This window comes from Uranotaenia lowii, chromosome 3 (genome assembly GCF_029784155.1).
Source record: "Uranotaenia lowii strain MFRU-FL chromosome 3, ASM2978415v1, whole genome shotgun sequence".
NCBI classification, from domain to species: domain Eukaryota; kingdom Metazoa; phylum Arthropoda; class Insecta; order Diptera; family Culicidae; genus Uranotaenia; species Uranotaenia lowii.
Window position 1 is genome coordinate 49,951,724 of NC_073693.1, and position 18,418 is coordinate 49,970,141.

Genomic DNA, 18,418 nt, shown 5'->3' on the forward strand with positions numbered 1-18,418 from the left:
ATTAGAATTCTTTAAAAAAAAATCAGCTTAACTTATTCTTTTATTATTTTTCATAAATTTAAACAAATGATAAACGAGTAATAATTGGGAACATTCCTAGTTTTGCGGTCGCCTTTTCCTGACCAGACTCATGACAGACGTCCTCGAAGGTGCTGCTGTTGTTTCCAGCGGAATGCTACGTGAAGTGGTAGTTTCAGCCGCTCTGCTTTCCTCAATTTCCTTCGCCCACACAATCCGTTCGATCCACTCTAGAACAGGGGCAACGCGAACGAACACCAGAAGTTCCCCGTCATGAAACTCCCTCATCGAGAGCCCCAAAATGGTGAACTGACAGCTTCGGCTATTAAACTTCTGCACCGGAATGCCGGGAAACTGCCAGGAATGATAAGTTTCACGGACCTCCAGAGTAGCACAGCTTTCGAACGGAAGCAACGGGTTCGAGGTCACGTTCCCGTATGCCTTCAAGCATTCGTCCCGTGGCATCAGGTGGTTCTTGTTATCATCCAGCCAGTGGTAAATTCCTGTTGATTGAGAAAAAAACCAGTTGTAAGGAATCAATCCCTTGGACTTCAACCGAAAACGAACTTATTCCACGAAATTCTTTCCTGAGGTCGTCATATAGATTCTCACTATCGGCGTTGGCCAAACAGGCCGGAATCAGACGGCCGCCTAGCTCCAAAGGTTCCGCTAGTTCCATTAGGGCCAGATTAACTCCTCGATTCTGGTTGACAAACTCCGGATGCAGGTAAATTGTCTTGAAGGTGAGAAATTTTCTATCATGGTAAATCTGTAGGTCTTCAGGTTTTCTAAAAAGAATAAGGATGAAAAATTTGGAGCAGTTTTTTATTTACACAACTGTTAGGTGATGTGATAAGTACCTATCCGTTCCTCGTTCTCTGATACAAGGATCAATCGCATTGATGACGAATCGCTCGCTGATTATGTTTCCAAAACAAACTGGGCCCAAGCTAAAAATTTGAACCTATTAAGAGGGAAACATCATAAATGCTCAGAACCTGAACTTCGAAACTCAATAAATGAAACGATGTTTTGTATCTAAACTTCATTTCCGAATAAGAACAATTTTAGATATTCAGATTAGACATCATAATAAATGTTAAATTGAATACATTTTTAAAGCGACAATAAAATTATAACATCTAATCAAAAAACTAAATTTAAAATAAATCTTTAGATTTAAAAATTCCCTAAAATTTTATATTGAATTCTGAAAATGGATTTGAAATTTTAATCTTCAATCTAGATCTGAAATTTTAAACCTTAATCTGGAATCAGAATCTGAAGTTTAAACTTGATATCCAGATCTGAAATATGAATCTATAACCTCAATCTTAATTCTGAAACTTAATTCGGAATCTGAAATCTACATCTGATATTGGAAATCTGAATCTGAAATCTGCAACCGAATTTCTCAATCGGAAATCTAAAATCTGAATCTGAAATCTGAATCTGAAATCTGAATCTGAAATCTGAATCTGAAATCTGAATCTGAAATCTGAATCTGAAATCTGAATCTGAAATCTGAATCTGAAATCTGAATCTGAAATCTGAATCTGAAATCTGAATCTGAAATCTGAATCTGAAATCTGAATCTGAAATCTGAATCTGAAATCTGAATCTGAAATCTGAATCTGAAATCTGAATCTGAAATCTGAATCTGAAATCTGAATCTGAAATCTGAATCTGAAATCTGAATCTGAAATCTGAATCTGAATCTGAAATCTGAATCTGAAATCTGAATCTGAAATCTGAATCTGAAATCTGAATCTGAAATCTGAATCTGAAATCTGAATCTGAAATCTGGGGTGGAATTATGAATCCTATTCGATTCGAGTTACCCGTTTCGAGTTGAACTCGAATCGAATTAGCATCAGTATTACGAATCTCGTTCGAGTTCTAAATTTTCACGTACTAGATTTCGAGTAAATCGGGTAGTAGATCATCTCGAAATGTTTCATTCGAATCGAGATCGGTAATGCCAAAGTTGGTCGAATCGAACGAAACTCGATTGTTTCGAGTTCCATAATCCCGCCCCTGAATCTGAAATCTGAATCTGAAATCTGAATCTGAAATCTGAATCTGAAATCTGAATCTGAAATCTGAATCTGAAATCTGAATCTGAAATCTGAATCTGAAATCTGAATCTGAAATCTGAATCTGAAATCTGAATCTGAAATCTGAATCTGAAATCTGAATCTGAAATCTGAATCTGAAATCTGAATCTGAAATCTGAATCTGAAATCTGAATCTGAAATCTGAATCTGAAATCTGAATCTGAAATCTGAATCTGAAATCTGAATCTGAAATCTGAATCTGAAATCTGAATCTGAAATCTGAATCTGAAATCTGAATCTGAAATCTGAATCTGAAATCTGAATCTGAAATCTGAATCTGAAATCTGAATCTGAAATCTGAATCTGAAATCTGAATCTGAAATCTGAATCTGAAATCTGAATCTGAAATCTGAATCTGAAATCTGAATCTGAAATCTGAATCTGAAATCTGAATCTGAAATCTGAATCTGAAATCTGAATCTGAAATCTGAATCTGAAATCTGAATCTGAAATCTGGATCTGAATCTGAAATCTGAATCTGAATCTGAATCTGAAATCTGAATCTGAAATCTGAATCTGAAATCTGAATCTGAAATCTGAATCTGAAATCTGAATCTGAAATCTGAATCTGAAATCTGAATCTGAAATCTGAATCTGAAATCTGAATCTGAAATCTGAATCTGAAATCTGAATCTGAAATCTGAATCTGAAATCTGAATCTGAAATCTGAATCTGAAATCTGAATTTGAAATCTGAATCTGAAATCTGAATCTGAAATCTGAATCTGAATCTGAAATCTGAATCTGAAATCTGAAATCTGAATCTGAAATCTGAAATCTGAATCTGAATCTGAATCTGAAATCTGAATCTGAAATCTGAATCTGAAATCTGAATCTGAAATCTGAATCTGAAATCTGAATCTGAAATCTGAATCTGAAATCTGAATCTGAAATCTGAATCTGAAATCTGAATCTGAAATCTGAATCTGAAATCTGAATCTGAAATCTGAATCTGAAATCTGAATCTGAAATCTGAATCTGAAATCTGAATCTGAAATCTGAATCTGAAATCTGAATCTGAAATCTGAAATCTGAATCTGAAATCTGAATCTGAATCTGAATCTGAATCTGAAATCTGAATCTGAAATCTGAATCTGAAATCTGAATCTGAAATCTGAATCTGAAATCTGAATCTGAAATCTGAATCTGAAATCTGAATCTGAAATCTGAATCTGAAATCTGAATCTGAAATCTGAATCTGAAATCTGAATCTGAAATCTGAATCTGAAATCTGAATCTGAAATCTGAATCTGAAATCTGAATCTGAAATCTGAATCTGAAATCTGAATCTGAAATCTGAATCTGAAATCTGAATCTGAAATCTGAATCTGAAATCTGAATCTGAAATCTGAATCTGAAATCTGAATCTGAAATCTGAATCTGAAATCTGAATCTGAAATCTGAATCTGAAATCTGAATCTGAAATCTGAATCTGAAATCTGAAATCTGAATCTGTAATCTGAATCTGAAATCTGAATCTGAAACCTGAATCTGAAACCTGAATCTGAAACCTGAATCTGAAAGCCGAATCTGAAATCTGAATCTGAAAGCTGAATCTGAAATCTGAATCTGAAATCTGAATCTGAAATCTGAATCTGAAATCTGAATCTGAAATCTGAATCTGAAATCTGAATCTGAAATCTGAATCTGAAATCTGAATCTGAAATCTGAATCTGAAATCTGAATCTGAAATCTGAATCTGAAATCTGAATCTGAAATCTGAATCTGAAATCTGAATCTGAAATCTGAATCTGAAATCTGAATCTGAAATCTGAATCTGAAATCTGAATCTGAAATCTGAATCTGAAATCTGAATCTGAAATCTGAATCTGAAATCTGAATCTGAATCTGAAATCTGAATCTGAAATCTGAAATCTGAATCTGAAATCTGAAATCTGAATCTGAAATCTGAATCTGAATCTGAAATCTGAAATCTGAATCTGAAATCTGAATCTGAAATCTGAATCTGAAATCTGAATCTGAAATCTGAATCTGAAATCTGAATCTGAAATCTGAATCTGAAATCTGAATCTGAAATCTGAATCTGAAATCTGAATCTGAAATCTGAATCTGAAATCTGAATCTGAAATCTGAATCTGAAATCTGAATCTGAAATCTGAATCTGAAATCTGAATCTGAATCTGAATCTGAAATCTGAATCTGAAATCTGAAATCTGAATCTGATATCTGAATCTGAAATCTGAATCTGAATCTGAATCTGAAATCTGAATCTGAAATCTGAATCTGAAATCTGAATCTGAAATCTGAATCTGAAATCTGAATCTGAAATCTGAATCTGAAATCTGAATCTGAAATCTGAATCTGAAATCTGAATCTGAAATCTGAATCTGAAATCTGAATCTGAAATCTGAATCTGAAATCTGAATCTGAAATCTGAATCTGAAATCTGAATCTGAAATCTGAATCTGAAATCTGAATCTGAATCTGAAATCTGAATCTGAAATCTGAAATCTGAATCTGAAATCTGAATCTGAATCTGAAATCTGAATCTGAATCTGAATCTGAATCTGAAATCTGAATCTAAAATCTGAATCTGAAATCTGAATCTGAAATCTGAATCTGAAATCTGAATCTGAAATCTGAATCTGAAATCTGAATCTGAAATCTGAATCTGAAATCTGAATCTGAAATCTGAATCTGAAATCTGAATCTGAAATCTGAATCTGAAATCTGAATCTGAAATCTGAATCTGAAATCTGAATCTGAAATCTGAATCTGAAATCTGAATCTGAAATCTGAATCTGAAATCTGAATCTGAAATCTGAATCTGAAATCTGAATCTGAAATCTGAATCTGAAATCTGAATCTGAAATCTGAATCTGAAATCTGAATCTGAAATCTGAATCTGAAATCTGAATCTGAAATCTGAATCTGAAATCTGAATCTGAAATCTGAATCTGAAATCTGAATCTGAAATCTGAATCTGAAATCTGAATTTGAAATCTGAATCTGAAATCTGAATCTGAAATCTGAATCTGAAATCTGAATCTGAAACCTGAATCTGAAAGCCGAATCTGAAATCTGAATCTGAAAGCCGAATCTGAAATCTGAATCTGAAAGCTGAATCTGAAATCTGAATCTGAAATCTGAGTTCGAAAGTTTGAATCTGTATCCGAATTTTTAATTTAAATCCTAAATTAGAAATCTGAAAATTGGCTCTGAAACCTGATTTTTTATTTTTCTTATCATTTTGTTGTTGTTGTGGTCTTGTTTGAATCATTTAATTATCGAACCTTTTTGTATAAAGATCTTTCTGTTTTGTTCTTCACATTTGTCAGTATTTTTTTTTAATGGATCATGTTTGTGTAATTTCAGACCACATGAGGTGTATTTAGTGTTTTTTTATTTTATCATTTAGTGTAATTTTTATAATTTATATCTAAGTCGATTTTAATATTTTTTGTTTAATTGGTTTATATTTGAACCTAAGAAAGAGTCTCATTTTGGATAATTTTTTGACAAATTTGGGTATATTTTCTACTTATTTTTCAGGGCATTTCTGGTTAATTTTTGAAAAGTTTGACAGTGAAATTTTTGGATGAGAAATTTTTTATTTGTTTTATTTCTGTTATTTATTCGTCATTTTCAAGTTATTTATGTATCGAAGTCATTTTTGACTTTTTTTGTGTTTTTATGTCAACTTTAGTAGGTTTTGCGATATTTCGATTTTATTGCACTTTCAAGGTTAAATTTTTGTGTCATTTTAAGCTCATAGATTTGTCATTTTGTTCATTTTATGTTTTTTTAGTTGATTTCCGTAAATGTGAAGTCTGTATTGAGAGTTGTTTGAGTCTTTTGTCGAATATATATATATATTATCCTGAGCAGACTTTGATGCCTGAATCGATAGCAAACCGTAGCCAAATTAAGCTATTAATGTCAAAATGATAGCATAATTTAGTGCTGTATATTACCCGATGCCAAAATAAGATTTCATTTAAGTATGAATGTGCCAAAATTTGATTTTTTTTGGTTTTATTAAACATTGATGAATACCTTTTACAGGACTTATCGACCGAACCGAACAAGTACACGTTTTATAAAATTTGTCAATGAATTTAAATTTTTTGTTAGATTTTGCTAATAAAATGAAAATTTCCAGCCATTTTTCAAATTGCTGCCTGAGCAAATTGTGCAATTTTTTCATATCAACATCTGGGCTTTTGATATCGAATTTTATACTACAAACTCCTGACAAATTTAAGCAGATTCTAGTGATTTTTAGAAAAGAAAATCAAGAAAAAAGTTACGAAACACCTCGAGTTTTCATTTTTTTTTTTAAATCGAAGCGTTCAAATCGTTTATCAAACTCCTTAAAAAATAATCTAGATTAAATACGAACCAGCTAAAGGCTGGAAGTGTCTATAAAAAAGTCAAGAAAACAATTAGGTGATCTAGCTCAAAAATTGAGCCCAATTTGAGGAACATTTTTAAGCCAGTCCATAGTTTGCTTCATGCTTCACTTGTTCACTTTACTTCGAACCCCCGACATGTCCGATTAAAACCGGCGAATCTGGAATGCCTACCCTACAATAAACAATAAATTACTCTTTATTTTTTTTAAGGAGTTCCTAGCGAATAAAGCCCAAGCATTACGTTATGCATATGAATTATTTTCTACAAATTTTAAAAAATAAAAGTTACAGCTTTTATGGTGACTACAATAGCCTTTTCTTGGATTTGTAATTTTTTCAAAAACTACAGTAATTATCAGTTTTTTAATGCAGATTTGCAGTACGGAATAGTTAGAATAATACAAAACATCTCCCAATTTTACTAGGTACTAACGTCTTGCACAATCGTAGGCATTAATTTTGAACTTTATTATGAACAGATGAATGTTTACTTGAATGAACTTTAAGACCCTCCCCTGCATGGACTAGGAAATATGAAATCCTTATCCTGAATCATCAATTTTATATTTAAATTCAATTCAAGATATAAAACAATTTGAATTTGAGTTGATACTTTGATTTGATATTCTTATTTTAAACTAATTTCAAATTAAGATTGATGGCATGAACTTATTTGTAAGTGTGTTATTTTTTTACAGCAATTTCAAAACAGACTTTTTTTTTTTTTTTTTTTTTTTTTTTTTTTTTTTTTTTTTTTTTTTTTTTTTTTTTTATTAATATAGGATAATTTATTTAAAACTACTGTTCGGGTTTACATTATTATAATTTCAAATCATGATAAATAATTAACTAAGTGGATTATTTTTTTGATTCTTTTGTTTTTGATCCATCTAACAAATCAGTCATATTAGGTTTATTACTAGCGATTCCTGTGCTGGTGCGTATCTTGAGTTGTTTTTTCTGGTTTCTGGTGAGTAATGACTGAGCTCCGCTAATGGTGGTAATTTTTGGTTTTTCCATTTCACTTTCTGATTCCGAAGCGTCGTTCGAACTTGATGCATGTTCTTTTGTTGTTCCGCGTTTCTCACCCTTTCTGTCTCGCTTCAAACTACTTTGTGACGTTTCCGCGTGTTCGTTAGCCGGCGTTGGCTGTTTCATGGTATGTTCTCCTGCTTTAGATGAAGACGTATTCAAATTTTCCACAGCCTTTGTCGTTGAAGACAAATCACTCAGTACCTGCTTTTCCAGTGGCTTATGTGTGGCTGAGCTCTTGGTAAGCTCACTCTGAGTAACTACATTCTCTGTAGTCACATGAGGGGAATTGCGAGCTCTTACTTTAGTCCATGTGCTTGTGACTTTACTGTAAGTGAGTTCCGTTTGATCAGATCTTACGACCACGATATCTTTTTCTGCATCACCAGAAGCTTTCAAATTATTGTTTCCCGACCGATTGACCGAACAATCTGCTTTAAGATGCCCAATACCCCCCCCACACTGAAAACACTTGTTAGCAAGGCCCTCGTGATAAACACGTGCTCGTATGTTTCGTATATGAACTGTAACTGGAATTTCGACGCCATCTGTTATCTCCATATACACCCCTCGAACAGAATTCCATATGGGGAAACCTGTATCGGCTCCGTATCTTTCACGAACTGTCCGTTGTACCTTTCTAAATCTTGCCATAGCAATCCAAATTTCTTGATCGTCAATCTCAGGTGGCAAGTTAAACAGTCTAACGTAGCGTACAACAGCGTTGGCAAGAGATAACTCCACTTTACACTTCTGGTGCTCGTCGAGAAAAAAATCGTTTTTATCCTGTTGGCTCCGCATGAAACTAGGCACATCAAATTCCGGCTTGAATTTAATTATTACCGAAAGTTCCATTTTTTCCTTATACATGGCGAGTAAATCGTCAGGTTTAAGGCACAGTTTAGTTTTCATATACTCAAAGATCCGGGCATCACTTGGTTCTGGGCAACCTTTCGGAAAGCGAATACGTATAGAATTTGATTTCAATTCTAAATTCGCCATCTTCCTTTTTCTGAACACTACTCAAGCACTTCGATCTTCAAAATCTCTGTACGAAGAGCAATAACGTTTACAATAGAAGCTCCAGCTAGTGGTTTACGTCCGACTAGCACGAGCTCAAAACACGAACTGACTTCAATTCTGAATCTGGATATTTGTTACGGCAATGATATCGCATGCAGACTGAGAAGGTGGCCGCACGCGTCTGTTCCCCAGGTCAGGGGCGGGGTGCAACAACAACCGAGCGTCTGTTCTCCAGGTCAGGGGCGGCTCAAACAGCGTCTGTCTTGCAGCAAGCGGCTGAATTTATGAAATGCGGCTCTCGCCAGCTAAGTCCAAGATGGCAGCCCCATCGCGGGATAGGGACTTTAGGCTAACAACCTACTGCTCCTGATACCTTGTATTGTTACAGAAACTGAGAGAAGAAATAACCGAATTGGAACTTTGGCAACGACTTTTAGCATGAAAACACGGACTAGAATTGGAACTTGGAATGTTTTGACCCTTGCCCAGCCAGGAAAGCTGGCTCAACTTGCTAGAGAAGCTAGCCGCCTCAAGCTTGAAATTCTGGGACTGAGCGAAGTCCGTTGGCCTAACACTGGAGAACACAAGACACAGTCCGGGCAAGTACTGCTTTACTCTGGCATACGAGGAGAACATGCTACTCGGGAACGAGGAGTTGGTATCCTGTTAAGCCCGCAGGCCCATGCGGCCCTCATAAGATGGGAACCGATAAACGAAAGAATAATCGTAGCCAGATTCAGAACACGGGTTAGAAACCTTACAATGGTCCAGTGTTATGCGCCAACTGACGTTGCCGATTTGCAGGAGAAAGAGCAGTTTTACAGTCAATTGAACAGCGTGGTTGAGAGAATTCCGAAGGGTGACATTCAAATTCACTTAGGCGACTTCAACGCAAAGATTGGCTCCGATAATCAGGACTTTGAGCGCATCATAGGGCGCCATGGCCTAGGACAGATGAGCGAAAACGGAGAGCTGTTTGTAGAATTTTGTGGCAACAACAACATGGTGATCGGTGGATCGCTCTTCCCCCATCGACCAGCACATAAGGTCACTTGGGTATCCCGAGATGGCCGAACAGAAAATCAAATTGACCACATCTGCATCAGCCGAAAATGGAGAAGGAGCCTTCTTGATGTCCGCAACAAACGAAGCGCAGACATTGCATCTGACCATCACCTCGTCCTTGGCGAGATACGACGTCCGCCGGTTGGAGAATCCAGAGGTGAAAAGGGCATACGTTGAACAGCTAGAATCCCGAGCCTCGGAGCTGCCGACAGACGGAACAGTCGAAGAACAGTGGTGTGGAATCAAGAATGCCTTTATCACGACGAGCCATGATACTCTCGGTAAAGTTTGTGGAAGACGAAGTGAATGGATGTCGGATGAAACCTGGAGGATGATCGATGATCGGAGAAAGGCGAAAGTCGGAATTGAGCAGGCATGTACCGGGTCAGCCAAAGCAGCCGCCCGCTTACGATATGCGGAGCTGGAAAAGGCAGTTAAACGAGCTTGTAGACGAGACAAGAGAGCCTGGACAAACTCCCTAGCCGAAGAGGGAGAAAGAGCCGCCGCCTTTGGAGATATCCGATTATTATATGATATTTCTCGCCGCCTTAGTGGTGCAAGGACTAATGCAAGAATGCCGCTGAAAAACCGAGCAGGTCAGCTGCTGACAGATCGAACAGATCAGCTCAAGCGTTGGACTGAGCATTTTGATCAACTTTTTCGAGTTACAAATAGCAATGGCCAACAGAACCCGCAGCTCGAGGCGCCCACAGTAAGTCGCATTAATGGCGTCAACTCGGAAGCGCCCTCGCTGGCTGAAATAGAAGCGGCAATCAAGGACATGAAATCCAACAAAGCGCCTGAAATCGATTGCATTCCTGCTGAAATGCTCAAAGCCGACCCTGCCTTGTCAGCACAAATGTTGCACCGTCTATTCGCTGACATTTGGGATACTGCAACATTCCCGGCCGACTGGATGCAGGGTATCCTCGTAAAGGTCCCAAAGAAAGGAGACCTAACAGAGTGCGGTAACTGGCGTGGCATAACTTTGATCTGTACAACCCTCAAAGTACTCTGCAAAGTGATCCTGAACAGGATCCAGGAGAAAATCGACGCTACACTCCGACGGCAACAAGCTGGATTCCGATCCGGACGATCATGTGTGGACCACATCACAACGCTACGAATAATACTGGAACAAATCAACGAATTCCAGGACTCTCTTCTGCTGGTGTTCGTTGATTTCGAAAAAGCATTTGACCGACTGAACCACGAAAACATCTGGGCTGCTCTTAGACGACGAGGGGTCCCAGAAAAACTAGTCCATCTCATCGAAGCACAGTACGAGGCATTTTCGTGCAAGGTCTTGCACGATGGTGTCTTGTCTGAACCAATCCCGGTAACTGCTGGAGTGAGACAAGGATGTATTTTGTCACCGCTGCTTTTTCTCATCGTAATGGATGAGATCTTGACTGGATCGATTGACTGTAGACCAAACCGAGGATTGCCGTGGAATCCTTCAACCATGGAGCAACTGAACGACCTTGACCTGGCAGACGATATTGTTTTGCTCGCCCAAACACAACAAGACATGCAGAGCAAACTCGACGACCTCACCGAAAGCTCCAAGGCAGCAGGTCTCAAAATCAATGTCGGAAAGACCAAGTCGATGGAAATCAATACAGAAAATCGTTCCAATTTCGTGGTAGCTGGACAACAGGTTGAGACAGTGGAGTGCTTCCAGTATCTTGGTAGCCAGATTACGCCTGATGGTGGGACCAAGAAGGACATCGAGACCCGGATCAGAAAAGCCCGATTTGCGTTTGCGAGTCTCCGAAACATCTGGCGGTCACGCCAGATCTCTCTACGAACTAAGATCCGAATCTTCAACTCAAACGTCAAATCCGTATTGCTGTACGGGTGTGAGACTTGGTGCACATATGCGGTGACGACGCGAAAACTGCAAGTTTTTGTGAATCGCTGCCTGCGGAACATCATCCGCGCTTGGTGGCCTGGCAACTGGATCTCAAACGTTGAACTTCATCGCCGGTGTCATCAAAAGGCGCTAAAAATCGAGATTCGGGAACGTAAGTGGAGATGGATTGGGCACACGCTGCGAAGAGATGAAAACGAGATTTGCAGAGAGGCGCTTGACTGGAATCCAGATGGGCATCGAAGAAGAGGCAGGCCCAAAAGCTCGTGGCGGCGAAGTCTAGCCGCTGAAATCCGCACAGTTGACGAGAACCTCGGCTGGCAGCAAGTGAAGACGCTGGCTCCGGATCGCCAGCAGTGGAGATCTTTTATCTCAGCCCTATGCGCCGGTCAATCGGCGCTGGACCCTTAGGTAGGTAGGTAATGATATTTGAAGAATTTTACTCCGAATCCGTACTGGGTACTGATTTTTGGATTTAGGTTCCGGGTCTTCATTTTATGACGACAAGAAATTTTAATCTTCAACCACAATTTTGTGTCATGGAACATCTGCGTTTCCAAACGACTTCTGAAGAAATTATTTAAGTATCTGTCCTTCTGAATCAAATTTAAACCAGTCTTCTGAATCCGAACCTGAAATATCATGCTGACCTTGAATTTCTAATTGAAGTTTCTTAAATTAGTTCTGATATCTTAATTTAAAATTTTGATACTTAAATAATAATTTTTGAAGAAAGATTTGTTAACTTGAGGAACTAAAACACGCAAAAACGTGCCCTTCCACTTTCCACTTCCTTACATTCATCAAAGAACAAAATGAGCGGTTTGATAAAGATTTTAAATAAACGTTTACCGTTGATGATCTCCTTTCAAGGTATAAGAATATAAAAACATATTTTCTTGGAATGAAGTTTTTCCCTGTTTTGATGAAATATTCCGGTTGTATCCCGGTTTTCTTAGTGCTATTTTTAATTCCCTGTTTTTCACGGTACTCTTGCTACAAAAAACGGTAGCGACTCTCTAGAGTTGACCAAACGAACTTAATTCGGACACAGCGGTTTTTGAACCACCTCTAACTACACAACCCAAGTAACACAGATTAAGCCAACTAGCATTAGGAAGTTTTATAATGGTTTAATTACGGCATTTTTTTGTGCACGTTTTATGACGGTTTTATTATGGTCATGCAGAATGCTTATATTTTTTTTCTCGACCATATGTTTTCAGATGGTTTTGAAAACGCTAATAAAACTTTTATTAGACATACTATTTTAGATATTTTGAAAAAGTTATGAATGCTCTTTTTAAACTATAATAAAACACAAACTTAGAAGTTTGCTCCAAGCTTTCTTTTGCATGTTCTATAATAGCACTCAGTGCATGATTATTAAACCGCCATAAAACTTAGTGACAGTTCTCGATCAAGATGTCAAAACAGGACACGCTCAGGTTAGATAGCACATATTTGAATTGGAACTCCTATTTTTGCACATTTTTGGTAAGTTATGCGTGTTGGTTTTCAGTTAAAATTTAAAAAAAAAATATCTTTCAAAACTTGAAATCACCGAAAGCGGTATGAACATCTTCACAATATGAATATTGAGTGAAAGGGCCCAAATAGTAGGAAAAAAATTGTTGCTTGACGCCATCATTAATTCAAGATGGTGGCTTCCGCTTTTGTTTTCAAAACTGTAAATTACTAAAAATATCGTTGAAATCTTCACAATATGGTTATTAGGTGGAAGCGATTAACGAGTAGAAGTCAAATTTCGTTGCCCGTCGCCATCTTAAATCCAAGATGGCGGCTACCACTCAACTTGAAAATACTGTAAATGACTGAAAATCGCATAAAATCCATATTATAAGGGGTATAAGTTGAAAGAGATCAACCGGTAGAAGTTGAATTTCGCTATCTGATGCCATCTTGAAACCCAAGATGGCGGCTTCCGCTAAACGTTAAAATGTAGTAGATGATTTCAAATGACATGAAACCCAAATTGGTATTGAGTGAAAGGGCTTAACGAGTAGAAGTCGAATATTGCTATCTTACGCCATCTTGAAATCCAAGGTGGCAGCTTTCGATAAACTTTAAAATTTCTCTAAATCATTGAATATCGCATGAAACCTCCAAAATATGGGTATTTGTCAATTGGGATAAGCTATAAAAAGTTTATTTTTGCATTCTGACGCTATCTTGAAACCCAGGATGGTGGCTTCAGCTGAACTTAAAAATACTGTTGATGAATGAAAATAGCATAAAACTCCCAAATATATTATATTGGGTGCTAAGGCTAAATGATTCAAGTCAAATATCTCTTTTCGCGTTTCTCTGAAAATCTGTCAGTGACTGAAAATCCCACAAAAACCACCACAATACAGACCCCGTTCGTTTTTGGCAACATTCGATTTTGGCAACATCGAATTTGGCACATGTGCCTAAATCAAACGGTTAACAGAAACAACATAACCTTATAGTTTTTGCTAGAATAAGACCAATACAATTGAAACATAATAGCATGATTGGAAGAATAGAATGACATAAATGGCAAAAAAATCAAAAACTATAAACAAAACAAGAAAAGTTCTAAAAGCAACAGAAACATAATGAAAAAATAAATGATACAAAATAAAAAAAATGATAAAAAATAAAATGATCTAAATTCTAAAAATAGTAGTTTTTATGTAGTATTAAGTGAAATAAAAGTTGATAAAAAATCGTTCGATTTTGGCAACACAAAAAGTTCGAGCGTGTTGCCTAAAACAAACAGAGTCTGGTTCTTCTCGTTTAGCCCTTTTCACTCAATACCATTATTGTAAAGCTTTCGAGCGATTTTTAGTCATTTACAGTTCAGTGGAAGCCGCCATCTTGAATTTCAAGATAAAGTAAAAAAGAGGAATTCAACTTCTACTGGTTTCGCCCTTGAACCCTAAAAAATATTGTGGGCGTTTCATGCGATTTTTAGCGATTAACAGTATTTAACAGCTAAGCGGAAGCCGCCATATTGTATTTCAAGATGAAGTTTGGTAGCGAAATTTTTCTTCTCTTGGTTCCACCCCTTTACCCAATACCAATATTGTGGAGATTTAAAGTCATCTACAGCATTTTAAAGTTCAGCGGAAACCGTTATCTTCGCATTTAAGATGGCGTCAGATTGTTAAATTCGACTTCTACTCGTTGATCGCTTTGAAGTAATACTTATATTGTGGGGTTTTTATGCGATTATCAGTCATTTATAGTATTTTAAAGTTGAGCGGCAGCCGCCATCTTGACTTTCATGATGGCGTCGGAAAACGATGTTCGACTTTTATTTGTATCACACAATACCCAGTATTGTGGATGTATCATGAGATTTTCAGTTATTTACAGCTTTGAAAAGAATAGCAAAAGCCACCATCTTGGATTGATGATGGCGTCAGATAGCGAAATTCGACTTCTTTTAGTTGAGTCGTTTCACTCAATACCCAAAATGTGGTGATTTCATGCTATTTTCAGTGATTTAAATCATTTTTAAGTTCAGGGGAAGTCGCCATATTGGATTTCAAGATGGCGTTTGATAGTAAATTTCGGCTTCTACTTGTTTGGTCCTTTTACCCAATACCCATATTGTGGTAGTTTCATGCGATTTTTATTGATTAACAGCATTTTAAAGTTCAGTGGAAGCTGCCATCTTGGATTCCAATATGGCGTCGGAAAGAAAAAAAATCGACATCTTCTAGTTTAGCCTTTTCATTCAATACGCGTATAGTGGTGATTAAATGCGACTTTTTGTCAGCATTAAAACATTAAAAGTTGAACAGATGCCGCCATCTTGAATTTCAAAATGGCATCTGATAGCGAAATTCGACTTCTACTCGTTTAGCCCTTTCACCCGATACCCATTATGTTGGGGTTTCATGCGATTTAAAATCATTTACAACATTTTAAATTTCAGCGGAAGCCGCCATCTTAGATTTCAAGATGGCGTCAAACAACGAAATTTGACTTCAACTCATGATTTATTCCACGAGTCATTCACAACCAATCCCTTTTCATTCAAAAAGTCTGTCCTCATTTACTGTACTAATGATTAACAACTCAGAAATGAGGAAGTCATCCTTAGCGTGTAATTGGTTGGCATGCGAGAGAAACGTCAAATCGTAGTTTTTTTTGGGGTCATCATTACACCATAATAAAACTATGAATTGACTCACGCCATGTTGGTTGCAAAATCGAAGGGCACAAAATGACGTCATGTTGATGGATTCACAATGCAAGCTTTGGAAAATATTTTTTCAGGCCTTTTTTCATCAATTCCATCATGATTGACCATCAGATTTGACGAGGCGCATTTATTTTAAGATACTATTTCATACACATTTTACCTAAAATCTTGACTGGCAGTAGAAAAGACGCTCATTATATGGTTAAAACATTGGTTTTTTAACTATTTATTTTACCAGAACATATCTGAATAATGCAATCATCATTCATCAACCATTATGGTTGCTGGAAAAAAATTTAAAAAAAACTCCGAGAACTCACAGAATCGAAAAAAACAAAAATTTCTAACATGTTTAATAATATAGCTTTTTAAAAGCTTTGGTGACCAACATTGATGACCAACAATGATATGTCTTGATGATGTTTCTAGGGTAGGGCTAAATAGCCTAATTTTATTAGAGTCCAGGTGATGTTATAGAATGCGCTTGAGCTTTTTTTATGCAGATTAATGCTATAGTCCAAACGAAATTTTGCTGACCATAATAAAGCTTAAATTGTTACTTGGGAAATGTGCTAGCTAAGAAGACGATTTACCTCATGTGGTTTTCTCGCGTTCTGACATTCTCCGTTTTTCTCCTTCTTGGCAAATTTCGCATACTCCAGGCATTCTTAAAAAAAATTGATTGTTTTACGATATGGACTGTATATTTTTGTAAATGCTCCAGTTACTTCTCTCGCTGATCCGTTTCGGTTGATGAATGTCCACCCAGTTGGTCTCCCCAAACGTGATAGACCTAATCCAGCCATGATAGTAGGCAACGTTCATAAAAATGATGTACTTGTTAGTGTCACAGCTTCCGTTTTCGGTTTTCCCAGCAAAAGAAACTATCCCCCGGATTTCGTAGTTGCCTCCGGAGCTGAAGTACATTCCACCTCCACTATCGCCCCCACATACACTGGTTCCTAAAGAGGGGAGTGGCGTAGGACTCATGAATGATTCCACTTTGTTTTAATTTTCTTTTATTGCGTTTCAATCGCTTACCATTTCGATCGCTAGCGCAAAAAACTGCCGCTGATATGTACCGCCCAAAGAGCAGAAAATCACTACTAACGCACTCCGTATTGTTAACAACTGGCATCTGGGTGGTTTTGAGCGTCTCCGAGATGTTGCCCGTTTCAGTGATTCCCCACCCGGCGACCCATCCTCGCTCTCCCGCCAAATCCTCTGACACTCCGATCGGGTCACTCAGACAGATCGGGATGACGTAGTCGCTGAACTTGGCCGGATTTATCAGCTCCAGAATAGCAATGTCGTGCCGATTCCGGGTGAAATTCGGATGGACGTGAATATTCTCAACCACCTTAATCTGGACCCGCTTCACGTTGTCGTTCAGATTATATTTCCCAAGATGCACCGTGATTTGATTCGTGGCCATAGGTCTCCCGCTGCCGGGTCGAACCACGCAATGGGCCGCCGTGAGGATGTGTTTTTGATCGATCAGAGTTCCTCCACACTTGTACACCCGGGTGCTTTTCGTCTTTCCATGGTACAGGGCAACGTGCCAGGGCCATTGACCCGGCTCGCTATCCCGTGCGTGATGGATGAGCTGCTCCCCGAAACGCCTCGGAACTCCACACCGATACTGGGCATTGTTATCATCGATTGCGTCTGACGATACCGGAACACTGTGGAGTAGCGATAGCGCTACTATTACCGCAAACCACACAACTGATCCCATTGAAGCCGCTCGTAAGACTGATCGAACCCGAAGGCAGGGTGTTTTGTTTTTCTGGTGTAGGTAATGACCAAGAAAACGCTCTCGCTCTAGGATGCACAAACGATTAGATTATTCCACTGAATGATTTTTGTTTTCATTAGGCAGCATTCTATACTCGTCTCAAGGGTAAAAATTGAGAATTTCCCACCATGATTAAAGTTTCTCAGTTCAAAACAAGCATGCGCTTCTCGTTGTTAGATGAATCGTTAACAAAAGAAAAATCAATAGGACTGGTTATTATTTAACTCCGGTAAGAATTTACATATGCACAAATTGTATGATCAGGATGAGCGTAGCTTTGACAACCACGATTCATAGATTAATTTACATATGTGCACTAGGGTGTCCCAAAATTGCATAACTTCTGGGAATCTGGGGGCTCACTTTCCAAATGGTAGATTAGGATGTGCCGAACAAACTTTTGTATGGGGCCGACTAAAACAAATCATGTTTAGAGGTTCCGCAAGCGCGATCTTTAAAAAAAGTCCACTTTCAAAAGATTTGATTTTAAATAAATTCTGGGTCCAAAAATTTTCATAAAATTTATATATTTTATATTTTTTTAATTTTGTTTGAGTTAAAAACTACACGTAAAAAATACAAAATGAACCAAATTTGTATCAAAATGTAAAACTAGCAAGCTATTTTCAAGAAAAAAAAATTTTTTGGTCCAAAAATTTTGGATTCAACTGACCAAAATGTGTACCAAGCGTAAAATATTTTTGATACCAATGCCATCAAAACATGCGTATTTTTGTGCACTTAAACTTTGCTGAACAAAACATGTGGTTTGTATCAACGTGTGAACAGCTATTCACGATTTAATGCTTAACAAAAATCACAATTTAGGATATTTTTTATTTCATTTATCAAATTTGTCTTAATAAATACCTACTTTAAAGCAAAATACTTGCATAAAAGGACTGTGATGGTTTAA

At 37.3% G+C, this 18,418-nt stretch overlaps 2 protein-coding genes across 3 annotated transcripts in view; both read right to left on the bottom strand.

Annotated features, from left to right (window-relative positions):
• The window catches only part of LOC129757329 (calcium uniporter protein, mitochondrial), a 480,797-nt gene that overhangs the window by 340,620 nt on the left and 121,759 nt on the right, over window positions 1–18,418 (bottom strand). The gene's annotated exons all lie outside the window — the stretch shown is intronic.
• LOC129757328 (polyserase-2-like) lies at window positions 28–17,460 on the bottom strand. The gene is made up of 6 exons (XM_055754516.1): window positions 16,746–17,460; window positions 16,433–16,666; window positions 16,298–16,371; window positions 879–982; window positions 586–806; window positions 28–521 (listed from the first exon to the last, which is right to left on the bottom strand). The coding sequence occupies exons 1-6, from the start codon at window positions 17,440–17,442 to the stop codon at window positions 97–99; spliced, it is 1,755 nt and encodes a 584-aa protein (XP_055610491.1). The 5' UTR covers window positions 17,443–17,460; the 3' UTR covers window positions 28–96.